The sequence below is a fragment of the Parambassis ranga genome, chromosome 13 (genome assembly GCF_900634625.1).
Source record: "Parambassis ranga chromosome 13, fParRan2.1, whole genome shotgun sequence".
NCBI classification, from domain to species: Eukaryota; Metazoa; Chordata; class Actinopteri; family Ambassidae; genus Parambassis; species Parambassis ranga.
The window spans coordinates 20,141,647-20,161,473 of record NC_041033.1 but is presented as its reverse complement, the minus strand read 5'-3'; the positions used below and the strand labels follow the sequence as shown (position 1 = coordinate 20,161,473).

Genomic DNA, 19,827 nt, shown 5'->3' with positions numbered 1-19,827 from the left:
ATTTGGATTCGACTGTTCTGTGAGCCAATATTCCATTTCAGCTTGACCCCTGGGGGTATTTATCAGTGCATGGCATGTGTAGTGGGCGAGCTGGAAGGCTTGTAATGGGATCGACAGATGTGGTTTTTTCAGGCAGCGTGGATGTTTTGAGTCAGAAGTTGGAGTCTGTACCAGCATTCGGTGTCTCATGAGTTGACCTGTTTAGGTCATGATATAGAAATAAAGTCAGAATTTTCACTTGAATTTCAAACCACCTATGCTCAGTTATCCATTTATTCTAATACAACCATTTAGTCCCAGTTGAAGATGGCCTTCCTGTCTCTAACAACTTCCGCCAGTGAGTCGTGGAATCCCCAGCCACTCCCAGGCCAGCAGGGAGATGTAAGACCTCCAGAGAGTCCTGGGTCGTCCTCCTGCCCTGGTGGAGGTGTCTTAACCAGGCAACTGAGTCATTAGCTCCCATGGAGGATCAGCAGACCCTAAAATTCTGGAATGTTTACCCCGATGAGAAAACTTTGGCCGCCTGTGATGTAGCTGTTTTGATCATATCTAATACAGTATAGATGCAGCCTGACTGGTAAACTTACAGCTCATCTCTCTTCCTCTCTTTGAAATATCAAAAAGAGGCGAGAACAACGTCTGAATGATAATCTACAGCTCGTAGTGCTGTAATATGTCAGCCAGCTGAAACGTGGGTTTGACCCAAGGCAGTAAAAGGCAGAGCTGCAGGCCAGTTCCTGTCCGCAGACTGCACAAGTCAGCACAAAAATTCAGACAAACAGCAGAAAACACAGCAACAGCATCAATTCCATCAACTTCTAAAATCAGCTCACTTCAACTAGTTCACAAAGTAGAACAGAGCAGAACCTCAAAGCTGGCCATGTTTTCTGTGACACTGTGTTGATGGTTGTATCGCTGGAAAAACAGAATCCATCTACCACAGCTTTACAGTATCCATTTTACCCCTCAGACTCAGCAGGGTTGTTCTCTGACTGGTTTCCAGTAGCTCGCCTTAATGGAGGCACATCAGCCCTGCTGCTTGTTTCAAATTGACTTGTTCAGGCAGTGGTGGAGGAGGTGGTGGGTGGGGGGGGGGGGGGGTGGAGGAAGCTGCACTCATCAGATCTGCTTTATTTTAAAGGCATACAGCCTTAGTGAGAAGAACAGGAATTATCCACTCTCTCAATCCCTGATCAGCCCATGACTAAATGCCCCAGTTGTAAAGCCAGACACAATGAGGAAAGAATGGTATTCCCATATGGCTTCTTATTTTAAACCAGCGGAGCAGAAAATACAAGACGACTGCATAAAAAAAAAAACACACAACATTAACGTGATGCATTAAAAAGCTGCATTCCCTTCGCACGGCAGCCTCGAATAAACAGAAATGGAACAGTTCCTGTGAAGAAATCATGTGCTAGTAACTAAAACGTTTGATTTTTTTTGGGTGGTAACTATAGTAACCAAGAGAGGAGAAAAAAAAAGTGCAGAGAAGCTCTACAAGTTATTGGCAAGACTGTCAGAATCCCTCCAACGTGAGAGATTATTTACTTTCTTCCGAGGAGATTTACATCAACCTGGGACCCGTAATAAGCCTATCTGACAAATGGCAAAGGGAAAATATGGAACAAGTGTGGTTACTCAATTCTATTCTCATTCTCGGAGAGCAGAACAAGACTTTAACCATTTAATCCCTCGACAAGGATCCGCTAAAGAGAAAGAAAAAGACTCGACGGATTAATGCCAAATCAGAAAAGCTCTGGGCTAGATTTGATCCCTTCTATTGATTTCCTTTTCCCCCCCTTTACTTTTGCTGATACTGCGATTTGAGTTGAAACAGAGAAGAATTTCAACGACTTGAAGCATAACATTGCAGCTGCAGCTTGCTGATAAATGTGTTTTCCATCCGGATCCAATATGGCTGACTGTCTGCTGTGAAGACAGCAAAGGAGCAGGAGAGGACACCTGACAGACACCAAAATAATAACCCCACAAAAAACACAGAATATGATCCTGAACTGCGTGTTCTCACAAAACAAGCTATCTGGCAACTTTAGACAGCTGCTGTCTGGGACAAACATCACTTGTGATATTTGACTAAACTTCCTGATCCCCTAAAATAGCTTCATTCACTGACAGAAGAGGGGGGGGATCAGATCCAAAGCATTTCATCATCACAGAGACATGCACAAGAGCTGTAAGCTCCTCACTGGAGGCCTGGAATCATTCTTTCACTCCTTATCATGACTAAAATCCTGCATATAAACTACAGAGGTGAACTTTATTTAACATTCATTCAGTCTTTAATACTGTTTGTGCAGTCTTCCGGATGCAGGGAACACTCCATTTTGTCATAACCTTTCCATTATTTAGGCTCAGTGCTTATCGTCATGTTTTATTCATCTATTTTGTGATGTGCAGAGACCAGAGGGGGCTGGAAATGTGCATCATGAACTTACAAAGAAAAGAGAAATGGATCAGTGTGTGTGTGTGTGAGGAAGAAAACAACAAAACACTTGTTTGAGAACTGCTCCAGAAATTAATGAAGAGCCACTCCACTCTTTCCAGAATCACAGCATACACACAAAAAGGAATTTTTACAGAGACGAGTGTTTTCAGACGGATTTGCTAAAGAGCTGACAGCACAGCCACAATGAGCTAAAATGCACAACGAGATGAAGTTTGAGCGGCCAAGTGCTTCCATTAGTTCCTACGGCAAAAAAGCGAGGCTTAATCTCCTGTCAGCTCTCCTCAAGCTATAGTCTCCCAGGACTCCACGCGCTCGCTCCCATCCATCACCTCAGCGGGGACCAAGAGGGAGACCCCCCCCCCCCCAAAGGAACGGGGATCAAAGCAATTTGCATTCGCACTCAAACTATCAAGGCCCCCGACAATCCTATAGTGGCGCTCTCCATTTCATTATATCACAACTGTCATCCGAATGAAAGGCAAAATGCCACAGACCAGCAATTAGAGTTTTCTTCATGAGAGGCAAAAAAAAAAAATCAAAGTCAAAATGCTAATTACAATGTTCCAAAAGGCCAGCAGTGTTCCTTCCATGCCTGTTCCAGCATTCAGTCATCAGCTTTTACAGGCCTGCAATCGTCCTTCAGCCCCCCGAATCCTTCATCAATCCATCAATCCTACCGAAGTGCCTGACATTTTCAACACAAAAGTAGACTTCCAAAACCCAACTGCAGCTCAGCATGCCACCATTTGTCAAAAAGCCCAAAATCAACTGTTGTGCGTCAGGCTTTGCTGACAAGTGTGTGCATATAAATCAGGTAGTTAGCGGCGGAGGCGACCCTTAATAGCTGAAACAATAAAAGCAGCATGTCAGGATGAGACAGGAAACATCGCTTGTGATTCACATCTCTGAAGGGGGGGGGGTGTCATGTGAGGATCAACAAAGACACACAGTTAAAGGTCAGCGATGCACAAAATAAAGCAGCTGTGTTGCGATCTTAGTGGAGAAGCTTACTACTCACCATTCAAGAGAGACAGTGACAAAAAAAAAATGGCTGACAGACTCGAACAACAGGGGTCTGCAGCAGAGTGATTTCAGCTCGCATGCACGCTGCCAAGTTATTACCAAGATTATAATTCACGGCTACACAATTTTCCCATCCTGAGTAATAGTACAGTCAAAGTTGAAGCTCGTCTACCATTCATTTCCCAAATGCTAAATCCAACTAAGATGAGGAATTAAAGCTGTAAAATCTCCTTTATCCCGGCTCTATAGACTGATATCTATAAGGGGGCTCATGCAGAACCAGGACCAGGGTGATGGAGCCGAGCCATAAACAACCACCTGGCTTTGCTAACTCGATTCACACTCAATTAAATATCAGTGTGGAATACAGGAGAGACCCTGTGCTAATAGAAGAGCTGCTGTTATTATTCACACATCTATTATTCTCAATGTTCCCTTTATTTGATAATCTGTTTGGCTTGCAGCTCAGAATATTTCTCTGCTTATGAATTTTGGCATCTCCCATGTTTCCCACAAATGGTTATTACCATGACAAGCACAAATGGTTTCCCCCTGTGGATAACTGCAACAGGCTACTTGCATTTATTAGGTGCCCCCTTCTCCCACTTGTTTGTGCTTCGGTAATGAGGGAAGAGTCTGGAACGTGTTGTATATCAATTAAGTCATCAAAGACCGTGGGCATTTATGGCGATGTCCTTTAACCTCGGGGTGAAAGAACACATTCTTGTTTTTGCATGTCAAAAGAAACGTGTCCAAACAGCTGCTGGGATAAAAAAAAAAAAGCTCCTCCCTGCATGAAGATGTCTGAAGACATTAATTATGTAGTGACTTTGCTTTTAAATAAATTACAGCAATAGAAAGAAAAAAAAGAAAAGTGGGAACAAAGTGTATTCATGTGGCAGCTAATTAAGAAAACACCTCCTGCTTTACTCAAATAAGACGTTTCCAGAGTGCTTTAAGTGCCATTTTTTTGAGACATTTTCCACTCCCCTGGTTGAACAGCTTCAAAAGAATTTCCACCGTGAATCCCAAGGGAACCAGCTAATCCTGATCTTCTCCACAAGCAAAGGGATCATCTCAATATAAATCAGACAGGGCTTTTGATCAAGTATACAATCAGTCTTAAACACATGACGCCACAAGGAGCACTAGCTTCCAACAAGGTTAACATCTCAGCTCGTTCTCAAGCTTAAAAGGGAGGACGGAAACACGATCTGACATCTCTCCACCACACTTGACCCTCTTCCATTTTCTTTCTTTATAATGGAGGTGCTGTGCAGAATTTAACCACCCTACATGTAAACAAACCAGTAAACTTTCAGCTAAGCCCCTGCTGCCTTAATGGACCACAACACACACTCACACGTGTGTGAATACATAGTGTTTCTTTTGCTGCTGGCCTGCTTTGTTTTCCAATTAGGCAGTTGTCAATATAACCAGGATAATGACGCTCCTTCCAATACAGGCGTGTTTAAATAATTAGGCCCACTTTGGGAAGCTTTAATGTCAGCCTGATCAATGTCAACATATTTTGACATTCATTTATCCATTTATCAGCCTCCCAGTGCCTCCATCAACACACACACACACCCTAAAAACACACATTATTCTGACAGAACTGGTTTCAATGTGACCGAGAGACAAAATGTCAATACACCATGAGGCAGTCTGCATATTAAAATCAAATATAGAGATAATTATTGTTCCATTATTCAACTATCTGAGTGTTTCAGTGATCATTCCAGAGCACTCAGTTACCTTTCCAATGAAATATATTGGAAAACTTGCAGGCTGCTGGCCTACATGGCTCGCTCATGTCGCCATCTGCCTGCTGCCTGCGTTACTTCATCACTTGGCAGCCAAATAAGTATTCTGCAGCCGTTTAGAGAGGGGCTGGATCCTAAGACTGAAAACACACACATTTCTCTCACTTATTTGCACATCTCCCTGCAAAAGCCATGCAATCACAGCGACCCACACATTCATGCATTAATTGAGTCTATCATCAGAGAACATCATGCAGCACAGAGAGAGAGAGAGAGGGAGAGAGAGAGAGGGGAGAGCAGGGAGGTCATGATAAAATGAGGCAGATCATTCCCTGCTGGAGTCTGCGGCGGCTTACCTTGAATGTGCAGCGCCCACAGGAGCAACCATATCCCCGCACACATCGCCATGGCACCTCAAACTATTCCGGATCTGGTCTGATTAACCTGAGAGTGGATGGATAGGGCTCACTCGAGACGACAAAGACCACGCATGCAACTTCTGCAAATCCCACTCCGGCCCGAGCTATATAGTCTACCTCTCTCACTGAGCAGCAGGAGACTTTTTTCGCAAAAACTAGAGGATCGGTTGTGCGCGTCTCCGTAACCAAAGCATCAATTTCACACGTCTGCGGCGGGTCCCCTGGCTGGCGGAGAGTTTGCACTTAAGCACAACCTGGCTGGGTCTCCCCCCCCTGCCCAAAAAACAAAAATGAGATCCAAGTGGCTGCAGCTGTGTCGTGTTGAAGGTGATGAAGTGTCTCAGAGAGGAGCGGGCGAGGAGAGATAGAAGTGTTTGGTTCTCATCAAAGGAGCTCTTCCAGTTTCACCATCCAGCCTTTGTTACTCCATCCACCGCAGCGCCTGCTCAACTCTCTCTCTCTCTCTCTCTCTCCCCCTCTCCCAGCGCTGTGGAGCAGAGGTAAAGTGGGCGGGAGGTCCTCGATCGATGCTGTGCTGGGAACTTTCCAACACTTACAGAGTTCCTTCCTTCCGAGGGAAAACGTCGCCTCTTTCTTTCTGACGTTTTGCAAAAACGCACGATGCACCTATGAGATTATCAGCGGGCACCGTCCCTGTTTTTTTTTAGTTCCGTTAAGTTCCCGGTTCTTCCGTCCTGCAGCCAGCTGGACAATCAGCACACCAGGCCGGTGAAGTTGCTTCAACTCTGGAGACGGAGGGTGCGATGCGCCCCCTTTGTTTTCCTCCTTCCTTTCCGGGTAGATGAAGTGTACAGTGGAGCTTTATCCCGCTATGCGCGCCGCCCGCTGATCTGCCACCACAGTGTGTGTTGCTGACTATGTCGCTGACGCTTTGGGAGAGATCGGGATCGGATGACGTTGAGCAAAAGGGGAGGAGCCTGGATTGTCCTGCAAAACAGCAAAAGCGTCGCCTGTGTGCAAACTACAGCAGCTCAGTGCCCCCCTATCCGCAGCCTGGGAAAAACAGGGACTCTCAACTTATGGAGGGGTCATTATAAAGGACACATTTTGGAGGAGAAGGTGATAAAATGGCGAGCAAGGATGGAGATGGATGCACTGAGGAGAACTGAAAGGAGATGATGTGGGAAGCTGAAGAGAAACAACACTTGTCAAATGAAGTCCTGAAACCTCTGACTGTCTGGCTGATGGGAAACGATGCTCAGACCCAACATTTAAATTTAAATAAACATTAAAAACAGTCCTGACTTCACATGCCGAGAAAACTTAATTGAATTCTGACTCTAAATGAGAATGCAGGTGGTGAAGTTAAACACAAAAAAATGCATCAAAAAATGCCACTTTGTCCCATTTTTCTGCAAATTGAGACCAAAATAAAAACAAATCTACTAAATTAAACACAGTGTTTGGTGAAATCCACAAACTAAAAGCTTCAGATGTGTGAATAATTGATGAAGTACAGTAAGGGAAACACCCTGGATGACGCTCGCAGCAACCCCAAACCTCAAGACTAAGAAATAAATCAGGGGCAATGAAAGATAAATTATGATCCATACACAAAGTGAGCTAATGGTTTGTAAATGAGAAACAGAGGAAGTGACACTGGAGGAAATCTATTTTACCTCATGAGTCAGCTCAGCTTCCCCTTTCCCCACTCACTGACAGCCAGCTCATCCTTTTTTCTTTCTTTCTCCTGTAGCGACCAGACAGGATCTGGCCTGCCTGTAAAGGTAAACCAGCCACAAATGAACAGGATGAGGATGGATGTGATAACACTTCCCTCTTGTGGACAGTAGTTCTTCAGATAATTACAGAGGAAGAGGAGTGACGTGCTGTAATGTTGGCTGCAGGTTTGCATGCGGTGGGAATGAGCTGCTGTGGATGCACAGTGAGAGAACTGACCTGGCCTGACAAATGAGACCTGAACCCTGCCGACTATAGGGTCAGAGCAGCGGCCACATAAATCACACACAAAGACAATTCACATCCAACAAAGACTGTCCTCTGCAGGTGAACAATGTGCGGTTAATACACACACCTGCATGGAGAAGGGGGAGGAGGGGAGAGAGAGGGGGGAGCACACAGATAAACTCATCGCTTGACATTTTGTTTGGCAAATACAAAAGCTGTGAAGAAAAACAAAAGCACTGCTGCTTGAAAGTCTGCATGCTTATCCCAGAGTAATGGCTTCCACTAAAATGCAATCATGTCAGCTGGATGTGCTTTGCAGCTGAAGTGTATTACAGTCTATTGACGAGGCACGTGCACAAAGTGGAAATATATATATATATATATATATATATATGGGTAACACAGCAAGCAGTATTTGCAGGCTTATGAATAAAATATACCACAGTATATGAATTAAGAATGTCAGTTTTATGCATTGTTTTACTGTTTGGAAGATAATCGCCTTACTTCATAAAGGTCAGAGCAGCAGCTGCCTGCAGACGGGAAGTCTGAAAATATGGATATAATGGAGAGGACATAAAATCCGTTCCTTCAAGGATAACTACCCTGTAGTGTGCCTTTGAGCAAGGCATCTCATTCATTTCAGGTGCTTGTGGATGCTTGGTCGACTCCAGGTTTGGCCCCTTGCCTTCGCTGCATTAACTCTGACGCCCCCTTTCATCGAGCAGCTGAGAGGTGATTGATTTACAGGCGAGCTGATGAAATTTGATACACTTGTTCCGAACTCCTGCTTTGTGCCGGAGCTCCAAGGCAACACCTGAGCTTCCATGGAGGTTTAGGAACTGTCCTGCATGATAATATCAATTCTGAAAAAAAAACAGTAGTGATGAATAAAGTAGAGGAAAAGCCCAATAAAGATAAGAAATGAAGCTTCCTCCGCTTCATTTATCAGCGTCAAATCAACGGCGATGATTCATTTCACTTCAGAGAGGGAGGATTTGTTGATGGCAGTATTTAAAGATAGAAGGTTACCAGATTATTACTCTAAAGACACAATGTTTTTAAGATATTTAGCGTAAAATGAACACAAATCATAACTAAAAATGAAGAAATAACACCTGTAGTGTGTCAAAGATGCATATATGTCCCATCTACTAAAGTTAACATGCTAACCGGCTAGCATCAGACCATGCTACGGCATGCTAGATGGGCTAGTGAGGCAGTGTTTGTGTTCAACAATCAACATGTGTGTGGATCTGATGGTTTTTATTGCTCCTTTTGCTCACCTTTTTCTTCTTTGGCTGATTTAAAGCTTCTTATTCTCAATTTTCTGGATCAGAATTTCAGTCTTTAAACCCCCCCCCCCAATAATTTAATTTGGTAATTATCATCTTTATAATGCTAAAAGAATCACCTAATTCACTTACATCATGTCATATATCAATAAACAGTCCCCAGCTCTGTCATCACCTCTTCCAGTGATGCAAACCCTGATTTATACAACATGACATCTGTCATATTGGTGCCCTAATGTAAGCTGTCACAAACTTGCAATTGTGGGCACAAAAATGATGTCAGAACTTTGGCAAAGTGCTGAGGAGCAAAACAGAATCATCCAGGTTTTTTTTTTCTGCAGTCCAGAATAGCATGAAATCTGCATTGGGTCCAACCCAAGTCTGCCTCTCTGGAGAGCAGACAGCTCTTTTGATCCAAAACTGTGCATTTTCCGCCGGCTGCAAAACATCTGATAGAGAAATCTTCACTGTATAGAAGCAGGCTGCTGGATTTGTCCTGAACAAAGACTCATCCACATTACATTTATTATCATGGAACTATTTTGTGTGTTAGCAAAACAGGGTCCCTGCCAGGCCGCTGTTCCTCCTCCTCCTCCATTTATAGTAAGAAATGACTGACTCTATCAGAAAGACTTGATGATTTCATCTCTCACTTCCACCATTTGTTTTCATCTGCTCTGTTCAGGGCTACAGTCTTTGAGATCTTTGTGGGATCTGAGTGGGATTCTATAAAAACATAATGGTCAAGTTACATCATGTGTTTCTGCACTCTGGGTGTATTAAAAGCTGCAGGTTAGTGTCTGTTTGATTGAGACACAGGATCAGATGTATCCTGCAGCTACAATCCAGCAGTGTGAACCTTCCTTGTGAGTCTGCATGCACAAAGGCCCTGTTCACACTGGAGAAAGTCAATCCAGCTAGAGTAGGATTGGATCCAGATAGCTGGATACGATCAGACCTATTTTCAAATCTGGCTATCACACACACGTGTCCATGCTCAATCCAATTTAACCCAGCTTGTTTGTTGTCCTCCAAACCACTAGGTGGCGCCTCGTAAGAGTCCGTTCAGGCTGCTGTAGGACCGTGTGTGCACATGCATTTTTTTTGTCCTGTGTCGCTCATTTTTCATTTTTTTTCATTTCTAAAAGCAGTTCATACCTTTGTAGCGCTGTCGAAATTAAACTCAGAGCAAAGCTGTTGTAGTTCGACGATTGTTTACATACGCCTTTTGTACGCGAATCCAGACACTGTCCCCATGAACCCGGAAGTATCACATCGCTAGCGGGATTCACTAGCTGCGTTTAGGTACAGACCTGAGCCAATCCGGCTAGAGCCACCTCCGAGAGGTGGATTGAAATCAGTCCGGATATATCCAGATACGACCCGAATCCCGATCAATCTGGATTGATTTCCCCAGTGTGAACGGGGTCAAAACCGCTTTCAGACCATTAGAAGTGTTCTTTCTCCGCTGCCTCCTTCCTTCTCTGTTCTCACTAACAAACACTCCCTCCCTTCATTTAGCCTCCATCTTGCTTGTCTCCCGCTGCACCTCTTCTTCAGTATTAGAGTTTGAGTGCTGTGTTTGTAAACAGCAACTGACAAGTGCTGCAAAGTCAACCTTTAAGGCAGTAGACATAATTCATACAGTGCGTAGCAGCAAGGTCTGTGATGACATGTTCATGTTCCAAAAAACACACACACAGCAGCACAGCATGGACAGAAACAGCCTGACAGAGGAGAAAATGTCAGCGCGCTCTATGGGTCTCCTTTATTTTCAACCAGAAAGGTCTTATCTTTCAAAGACTGCAGTGTTTTTTATTGACATTGAATTAGCTTTTCTTCAAATGAAAAATTAAAGGGACAGATTTACTGGAAGACCAAAACAGGCAATCTTGTTGAGAGTCTAGCTCTCAGGAGGTCCTGCAGAGGCCCAGAATGAAAGTCATCCAGCCTCGGCGGTAGCCCAGTGTCAGACAAATTGAAGGAAAAATGACCTCCATGGCCAAAGATGGAAAAATGTTACAATAAGAAGCTTTAAACACGGGACAATTTCTGTATTTTAAATATGCATTTGATACCTGACCTCTGCCCATAATCTGCACCTCAACAGGGACAAAATGCAAATCTGTATTTCTGTCAAGTGAGATGTAGAATATTTTATGCCGGTGTTGCTTCCATATTTAATGGCATTCATTGAACTGGCCTGTAAAGTATAATTAATGTTATAATAAAGTGAAATGGATTGGATGTAAATTTAACCTTTAACAGTCTGTTTGCACCTCCATTCAGAGCCTGACTGGAAACAGGAATCATTAAATTGAGTGAAGCTGATTCTATTTAACACTGTTAACTTCGGCTTAATGCTTCATCGTTTTAGGAATAATGAGCAGATCTATGCAGTTAAAACTGAGATATGTTTTTACGGATACAGTAAAAATATGTGTTTTGAGAGTGTTAGAAAAGAAGACGGTGTCTCTAAATCATAACAAAAGGTTGTTACTGTCAAAACAACATAATTCTTCAATATGTTCCTCCATGCTGTGTTTGTTTTCATTTTTTAAAACCAAGCTGGAACACAAAAATGATAGCTGACCAAAGAAATACAAATGGCCTACAGCATTTCAAATTGTGTTGGCTGAGCAGGTACAGAGCCTGTTATTTAGTCCTGGAGTCCAACAGTAGGAGAGATATTACAGTGAGTGTGAAGGTGAAGAGGAAACTTTGGATAATTCTATGTTATATAGTCAACATATTCATCTCAGCTGCTATCAATGTGACTAAAGGAATCTAAGGTTGTTTTTCTTAAGTCTTAGTAAAATAGCATCTTCATAATGATGGATAGATAGATAGATAGATAGATAGATAGATAGATAGATAGATAGATAGATAGATAGATAGATAGATAGATAGAAGTGCTGTATTTAAATCTACAGCGTGTCGTATTTGTCTCCCCCTGTTGGTAGTGAGTGTAATTACACTCTGTAAACTTTGCAGGTAAACATGCTACAGCATTTCTCAGTCTGAGCCTTCTCACAGCTGCAGTGATATGACCAGTCATCCTTCCTCTGATTTATTTCCTTATCTTGTAACATCCAAAATAAAACTTTATTACTTTATTACAACAACGGTGCCCCGCTCATGTTAAAGGTAGGGAAGGAGATTTTGAAAACTCAGTGAGAGTCACCCAGATTTGGAAAGTAAACACACGCCCCTTTCTTTCGGAGCTCACCCCGAAGCCACGCCTCCCAATCACATGGATGCCCATTAACCTGAAGACGAGCTGCGGTCTGTGACTTCGGCCATCATGCACGTACCTCTCTGGTGTGCACAGAGCAGGAAGAGAGTGACAACCAGCCAATACTCCGCGCAGGGTCCACCCGGAGGATTGGCTGATGTTTTTAGCGTTTTATAGCTTCCACAGATGATTCATATTCTTCGTATTAAAGCTTAACTGCCAAACTAATTGGTTGCTATCAGGCAAAAAGTGCATCAGAATAAAATCTAGAATAAGCTTAGCTAGCATTTGCTAGCATTAAGAGGTTAAAGCGAAACTGTCGAACAAATTGGTTGCTATCGGATTGTAAAGAGAAGTTACACTAATTTAACAAAAAGTCTAAATCTCCTACCCTACCCTTAAGATAACCTTTTTGTACAATCTGATACAGCCCACTGTGTTAATTGGCTTTAAGATGGAGGAAGAGACATGCATGCATCAAACTCAATCAGTTTTTATCTTTATTTATCTTCTACAACCAAAATATCACCTTCATCTGCACCACAGCCTCTCCTGCTGTCCTTCCTTCCTGATATTCAGTGTCGTATTATTTCCTTCACATGTGACTTGTCTGACTCTGATCTGGAGCTGAGAATGTGCAGAAGTGTTGCGCTTGCATTATCTTTGTGAGTGCAGATCCGAGAGCTACATCTCAGCACGGAGGCGCTTTTGCAGTGGCAGCAGGATCAGATCTGAGCTCTGAGGATAATGAGATGGATCACATGGCAGGACATGCTAAGTTACATGGTTCTAACTATCTTTCAGTGGACTCAATTTCAAGCCACTTCAGCTTCCCGCAGCCTGGGATGGGCCGTCTCTCCACTTTGGCCGGGGCCTCCTTGTTAAAATGTGGATGTTTCAGAAGAGAGCAGATTTCCTCTGACATGAAAAGGAGATGATGAATCTGAAGGTGCTATCGGGCGCTCTTAAATCACTCACGGTTTCATAATCACAGAACAGTCCTGAGGGCAATAGGCCACATTTATTTCACTCATCAGAGCTAAAAATAGGCCTAAGCGTTCATGTTGATGATGTCTACGTGTGTCAGCCAGAGATGATTTTGCTTTGGATCCAATCAATTCAGGTTGTAAATAGAAATGGTTTCATTTGTTCACGGTTGAATATTCACTCTGATATTTCCTGGTTGGGTATGACAATCTTTTCATGCCAAAAGCTTTTTTTTGTGAAATTTGGAAAAAAAAATCCACTTTGCTGAATTGATTGCTGAGTGGAGAACGAATTGAAACCCAGCATTCAAAGAAACCATTTAGCACATGTGCTTTCACAAATTTGCAGAAAATACTGCAGGCAGGTCCTCCCTGATAAAAAAAAATACCCTAATACAATTGACATCCTTCTTGGGCCTATACAACAAGGATTTACTATGCTGGAAAACAACCCCCGTTGTGCTGTAAAACCCTTGAAGTCTCTCCATCGCCTTAGCTTCAGGAATATTTAAGGACAATTTAAAATGCCTACAAACCACGCCTTTAAGGGCAGACTCAGTATCTAGAGAGTAACAAAAAAACAGGTGATGCAAATATCAAGGTCAAAAAGTAATGTGAAAAAAAACGTCAGCATGCAGACTACATCAGCAGTTCTGCAAAGTAATAATGGAAACTTGTCAGACACCTGAAGGTGACACAGCTGCTCCGCCACCATGTAACCATCACAGTCTCAAACCACCAGTCGGGATGCTTGATGGCTCAGCATTAAGTTAACCAAATTACCTGTTAATGCACAGTAATTACGTTGTCTATCATCTATGCTGGGAGCATTAAACCCGGCTCATTGTGGAGTGAGTGTTTGCAGATCTTCATAGCCCCGATGTTTATTTTGTTTAAAACAAGTATTAGTTCTGTCTGTGAGACAGTTTGTACTGTTTATGACAGGTTTGTCATTTCTGTGCTTTTGACTGCAAGTAATCACACACACACACACACACACACACACACACACATGCTTGATAAACCAATAAAAACAGCTGAAATTGGTGATGACAGAAAAAGAAATGGATTCAGAGGAAATGTTGTTTTCCTTGGACTTGGTGTAAATTAATGCAAAGTAAATACAAAAATCTAGTTTGGACATTTTGAAATGCTGACTGCATCGTGCTCAGGCTGTTCTCGACTGTTGCCCGAGGCAGGCGATTTCATTTCTTTATTTCAAAGGAATGCATCATTAAAAGTGTTTGCAGAGAGACACATGCTTTCTGTTGGAGCCTATTAACTTCTATTTATATTTCATGATTTATTTACCAGCTGCTTATTAGCATATATTTATCAGGAAGGAGTGACACAAACGGTCACTCTCGGTTTCATATTAATGCAAAAAAAAGTCACTTAAAATAAGCCGGCTGTTCAGAATATGAATAGGAGCATGGAGATAAACTTCTAGGAAATTCACCATCCCAGATTTAGCAGGAATCCTTAAACAGACGACACAGCGCTGAGTCCTTCTGCACTAGTTTAGTATGCATGGACAAGGCTTGTTTATATGGTCCAGTTCAGTAATGACGTCCATTAAAGGTTAGGGTAGGAGATTTCATTCTGAGGCACTTTTTGTTCAATTAGTGTAACTTCTCTTTACAATCCGATAGCAACCAATTAGTTCGGCAGTTTCGCATTAAAGCGAAGAACATTAATCATCTGTGGAAGCTATAAAACACTAAAAACATCAGGAGGATCAGCAGGAAGAGAGTGACAACCAGCCAATACTCCGCGCAGGGTCCACCCGGAGGATTGGCTGGTTGTCACTCTCTTCCTGCTCTGCGCGCACCAGAGAGGTACGTGCATGATGGCCGAAGTCACAGACCGCAGCTCGTCTTCAGGTAATGCGCGTCCATGTGATTGGGAGGCGTGGCTTCGGGGTGAGCTCCGAGAGAAAGGGGCGTGTGTTTACTTTGGAAATCTGGCTGACTCTCACTGAGTTTTCAAAATCTCCTACCCTACTTTTAAAAAAGCTGTTTATCAGCGGCCAAGGATGGCCTAAAAACATGCTGCATCATCACCATCACATGAGGGCGATATTCAGTCCTTGAAAACAGAACAAGATGCACATTCCTCTGTGTGTCCACTGGTTTTCTTTTTTATTAAATGTACTTTTTAGTAGTTTTTATGCAAAACCCAGCTGTGGTGCTGTCAGAGGGAATCTCTGACTCCTGAGTGAAAGTTCACTGCATTGCTGTCCCCATCATACTTCTTTATGTTCAGGTAAATGTAACATGTCAGCAATACGTGCATATGTTCTATTAGCTGAGGGTCTGTAAGCCATTTACCGAAAAATGATGTTAAAATAACACAAACACACTCTTTACTCGAGAGGTGTGCCATTAGGCTAACTGAGGTGATACTCATCTCTGAAATATGAGTTTGAGAAGCACATCTGTAGCTGCAGGCTGCAGGAGTGGCCATTTTGGAGGTCGCATTTTAATGAAATCATCTACACTAGAGGTTGCAGCAGATGAACTAGTAAGCAAGATTTTTGTTGCTGCGGTTAAGTAACTGGAATGGACAAAAAACGCACTATTGTGTAGAGCAGCTGGTCCAAGAAATGAACAAGGATCATCATTATTTTCTGATGTCCTCCACCAGACACGTTAAAGCATCAAAATCTACAGATCATACAGATCCACGTTCCAGCTGGTTTGGCTGAAAGCTTCACAGTGACTCTAGATTTTTTTTATCCTCAGGTTGTTCTCATGCTAAGTATAGCTGCTAGTTACAGACTGACAAGCTGCCTTGTGCGCCTGAGGTGGGTCAGGCCATTTGGCACACTTGAAAAAAGCTTTTGGAAGCTGCAATTTGCCCCCTTTTCCAAAGCAGAGAGACCAGAGCAAGAGTGCTGCAAAGGATTTCTGGAATATTCAGTGTGTCTTAAACCCCCATGACAGTGATTGTTATAGTTACACTTGCTTGTTTTGCTGTGTGTCATCCCAACAGTGAGTCAGTGAAGATGGAAGTAAGGTGATAAAGTGAGGGTCCAGCCCACAATCTGGACATGGGTTAATCATCCATCCATCCATCCCTCCATCCATCCCTCCATCCATCCATCCATCCACCCCCTTCATCCTCTTAATCCACTTGGTCCTGTACAGTGTGAGTATAAAAACCCTAATTTGTGGACTTGTACTACCTTGCTGAAATGACCCCATCATGCATTGTCTAAACTTTCTATAATTCTGGACATTAAGGCAAAGATTTGTCTCATTTTACAACAATCAGATAATCACGGTGGGAGAAGGTCGGCGTACTCCTAATCAATCAGTGTAGAATATAAGAGAAGGACATGATTTGAGTTTTCAGACGAGGCCGACGAAGGTCTGATTCATTCACATAATAAGGGAGTCAGACAATATCTGCACTCCATAAATACACTTTAATGCTTTTAACAGCGTGGCAGCAGACGGAAAAGTAATTTCTCTGCTTGTGTTCTTGCAAATTTCAATGTAATATTCTGCACCGCCATCAATATTAACAATTATAAAAGCCATCAGATGTGCATCCAAATTCAATCAATGGCTCTTATGTTGAGCTTTCAGGAAATGCACTGCAGGCAGGAGATATATTTTATGCTGTCATTTGAGGGGGGATTATTATCTGTAGCTGGTGGTCAGAAGCTCAAAGATTAAGATGGAGGAAAAAAGTTTTCTTTTGCTACAACTCAAAAACTCTTTTGACACAAAAATCTACATTAATTCTTGGGTTAACCCTTTCCTCCAGAATACCGAACAGAGTATATCTCAGCAACCACAAGGTGTATTTGAATACTATTGGTGTCATAACAAAAGGGAACACCTGGGAGATTTGCTCTAATTCTAATTGACCAAATATTCATACTATAGCAAAACAAATGCAACAGTGTCAATTGGTAAAGTCTCAGCTTTCATATGACACATGTTTGTTTGTGTGACTTGAAGTATCAGAGAGCTAGCAATAACCATGTGGCAGGTTGACTTTGATATGAGAGTTTTATTTTGATGATTGATAATTGATTTGCATGGTGTTGGAGTTATGTTTGATGTGTGTAAATATGGCTTACATGTGCTTGTAGTAAAGTTTCTCCTGTTTAATTTGATATGCAATATGATTATTTTTTTTACATGGATAGTACAGTGTTTTATGGCTTTTATTTTTGGGTGCATGCAAAAGCCTATAGGTGGGGTTGAAAGGGTTAATGTGACATAAAACAATGTAAGTCATAGTCTAGAAGACTTGTATGTGGAGTCAAGCTGCTGAGCCAGATGGAGAAAGAAGTGCTGCCAAGAAAGGGTTATATCAGGAGATCTTTAATTTCAGTCTTGGGCTTCAAAGGCCTGCACTGAGAAAATGAAAGAGTTGCTGAGTGACCAGTAGGCTATCAGCAAATGGGTGGGCAGTGACACAGGGCTCATCACAGGCAGCATTTTGGAGGTGCACATAGGACAAAATTACTTCTGTCTGCCTGAATAAATCCTGGCTGCAGGCGTCAGTCACCTCCACCACCATGTTTTATTCTGGCTGAAACGTCATATTATTCCTCATCTGCGATAAAAACCAGCGGAGAAAGATGTTAACACATTCACATGCAGCATGTATTGTTTTGTGAAAGATCAGGGAACGCACGTTCTGTTTGACAGCGCAGAGACGGGACGCTGTTTATATCAGGAGTGCTAAAGTGCATCTTGTTTACTTTGGTATTATCACAGTGGGGGCATGGAATCAACTCGAGATCAATCCTCTTTAACGCTTTATGTGTGAGAGAAACATCTGCTTTTCAATTAGATATTTAGCAAGCCAGACAACAGGGGGTTACCTCAAAGAAGCCGCAGTGTCACTATAGGCCCACAATAATGATGTGGCTAATGTGCCTATCGAACGACACACGGATGGAGAGCTCAGCCAGCTGCAGTATCTTAAGATAGCTCTGCACAGTCTGTTTCTTCCGATAAGGTGCAATCTGATTCAAAGAGATCAAGCGTGCTGCAGGAATATAAGCCGTCTAACAGAAAATAAACCTCAGTCAACAGCCTCAGATTAATAAATCCACACCCTCAATCACAAAAAACACGATCCTGTCATGTTGGTCTCATATTCCTGTTTAAAAACCCCAACAGTTCAGCAGCCTATCTGTGCTGCCTCTTTGCCTGCATGAGTTTGAATAATACCCTCTGAGCATGCCAGGGGGTTATCAGCTTTCACCTCCTGGTAACAACCTGCCTTATAAAGTTGTTGTTGAAAAAGTGCGTGTGTGTTTTTTTTTTTTTTTTCCAGCTAAGGTAGCAACATTTGAGAATAGGAAGATAGCTCAAAATAAATAAATAAGTAGAAGAGGATCTGCTGCAGCTGATAAGACTTCAGGATGGTGAAATTGATTACAGCCTGTTTCCCTCTGCATGTGGATTCTGCTGATCTAACCAAAATCTACGGAACAAAATGGTAGAAAGGAATGGATACCGCCGTCTGTCTGTGATAGTCAAATAGCTTAAGTTCAAGGACCACTTTTGGGACGCGTGGGGGAGCCGAGGCCTGCAAGTCTTTCAGCGTGAATGTTTTACTCTATGCTACCGGAAACTTGAATGTTTATGATGGTTGAAGGACTCCACAGGGTTCAGATGGGAGGGACGAGCTGTCCTGTCCCTGAACTGATCTAACATTGTGTGACTTTCCAATGCATGTTTCAGAGAAGCGAGGCATGTTCCCCTGCTGATGCTAACATACGTCCCCCTTGGGCTTCTAACCTCCTTAGAGGAGCATGAAAAGCCGGCGCCGGTGGAGCTGCTGTGCTTTTCAGCCTGTGCTGACCCGGCAGCTGACCCATAAATACTGATCAAAGTGTTGTGCAGGTTAGGACCTTCGTGTCTGGACAGAATGACCTTGTAACTCCATCACAGCATCCTGCTCTTGAAATACACTCTTACAATTGTACAAAGGATAAGCCACTCATGATTCCCTTAGAAATAAAAATGGCAGCAAATGCCAGGCTTACAAACGGACAACATCAAAGTGTTTGAGATCAGCTCATGATAAAATAATGTTAATTACTGCTGAGAGAGGTTTGGTTTCTGTCTGATCGTCTTCACAAAAATTGTGTGCTGTTTTGTTTTTTTGTTTTTTTGAGATTAGAGTTACTAATCTAAACTAACAAGCAGGGTGAGGTACACAAATTCATAACATTAAACACATTTTAAAGGGAAAACCATTCCTGTAGCTTTTTGGCTATCATTGCAACACGTCTGTTTATTATTTTATTTTTTTTAATAATCCCATCAGGGAAATTGCTTAAGGCTGCCCAGCAAAGAGCACCACACAACAGTGAGTGCACTGGAGGCAATGTGGGTAAAGTGCCTTGCCCAAGGACACACAACAATGACTGGGGAGGAGTTGGGATTGAACCACCAACCTTCCGGTTATTGGACAACAACTGCTGCCCTTTAAATGATTATAATTAAACATTATCTGTGTCTCACTTCAGGTGTTGCATCCTTCAAAGGACACGGCCTCTCCTATGAAGGCCCCACTTCTGCAGGCTAGGTAGGATTTCATATCATTCTCAGCTGACCCAAAGTCCCCCCCACACCTCACGTTGCCTAGCAACTTTGTCAACCAGCATCTGACACATACATTTTAAAATATAAATCCCAAGCCAAAGGATGGGTGGAGTTGAAGGAAGC

The 19,827-nt window shown here is 42.7% G+C and overlaps 1 protein-coding gene across 1 annotated transcript in view; it reads right to left on the bottom strand.

Annotated features, from left to right (window-relative positions):
• nectin1b (nectin cell adhesion molecule 1b) overlaps positions 1 to 6,550 on the bottom strand; it is a 74,942-nt gene extending 68,392 nt beyond the window's left edge. Inside the window, exon 1 of the mRNA XM_028419150.1 lies at positions 5,616 to 6,550. Coding sequence (XP_028274951.1) covers positions 5,616 to 5,667 — 52 coding nt within the window. The 5' untranslated portion in view covers positions 5,668 to 6,550. The remainder of the gene's footprint in view (positions 1 to 5,615) is intronic.
• Between the last annotated feature and the right edge of the window lie 13,277 nt (positions 6,551 to 19,827).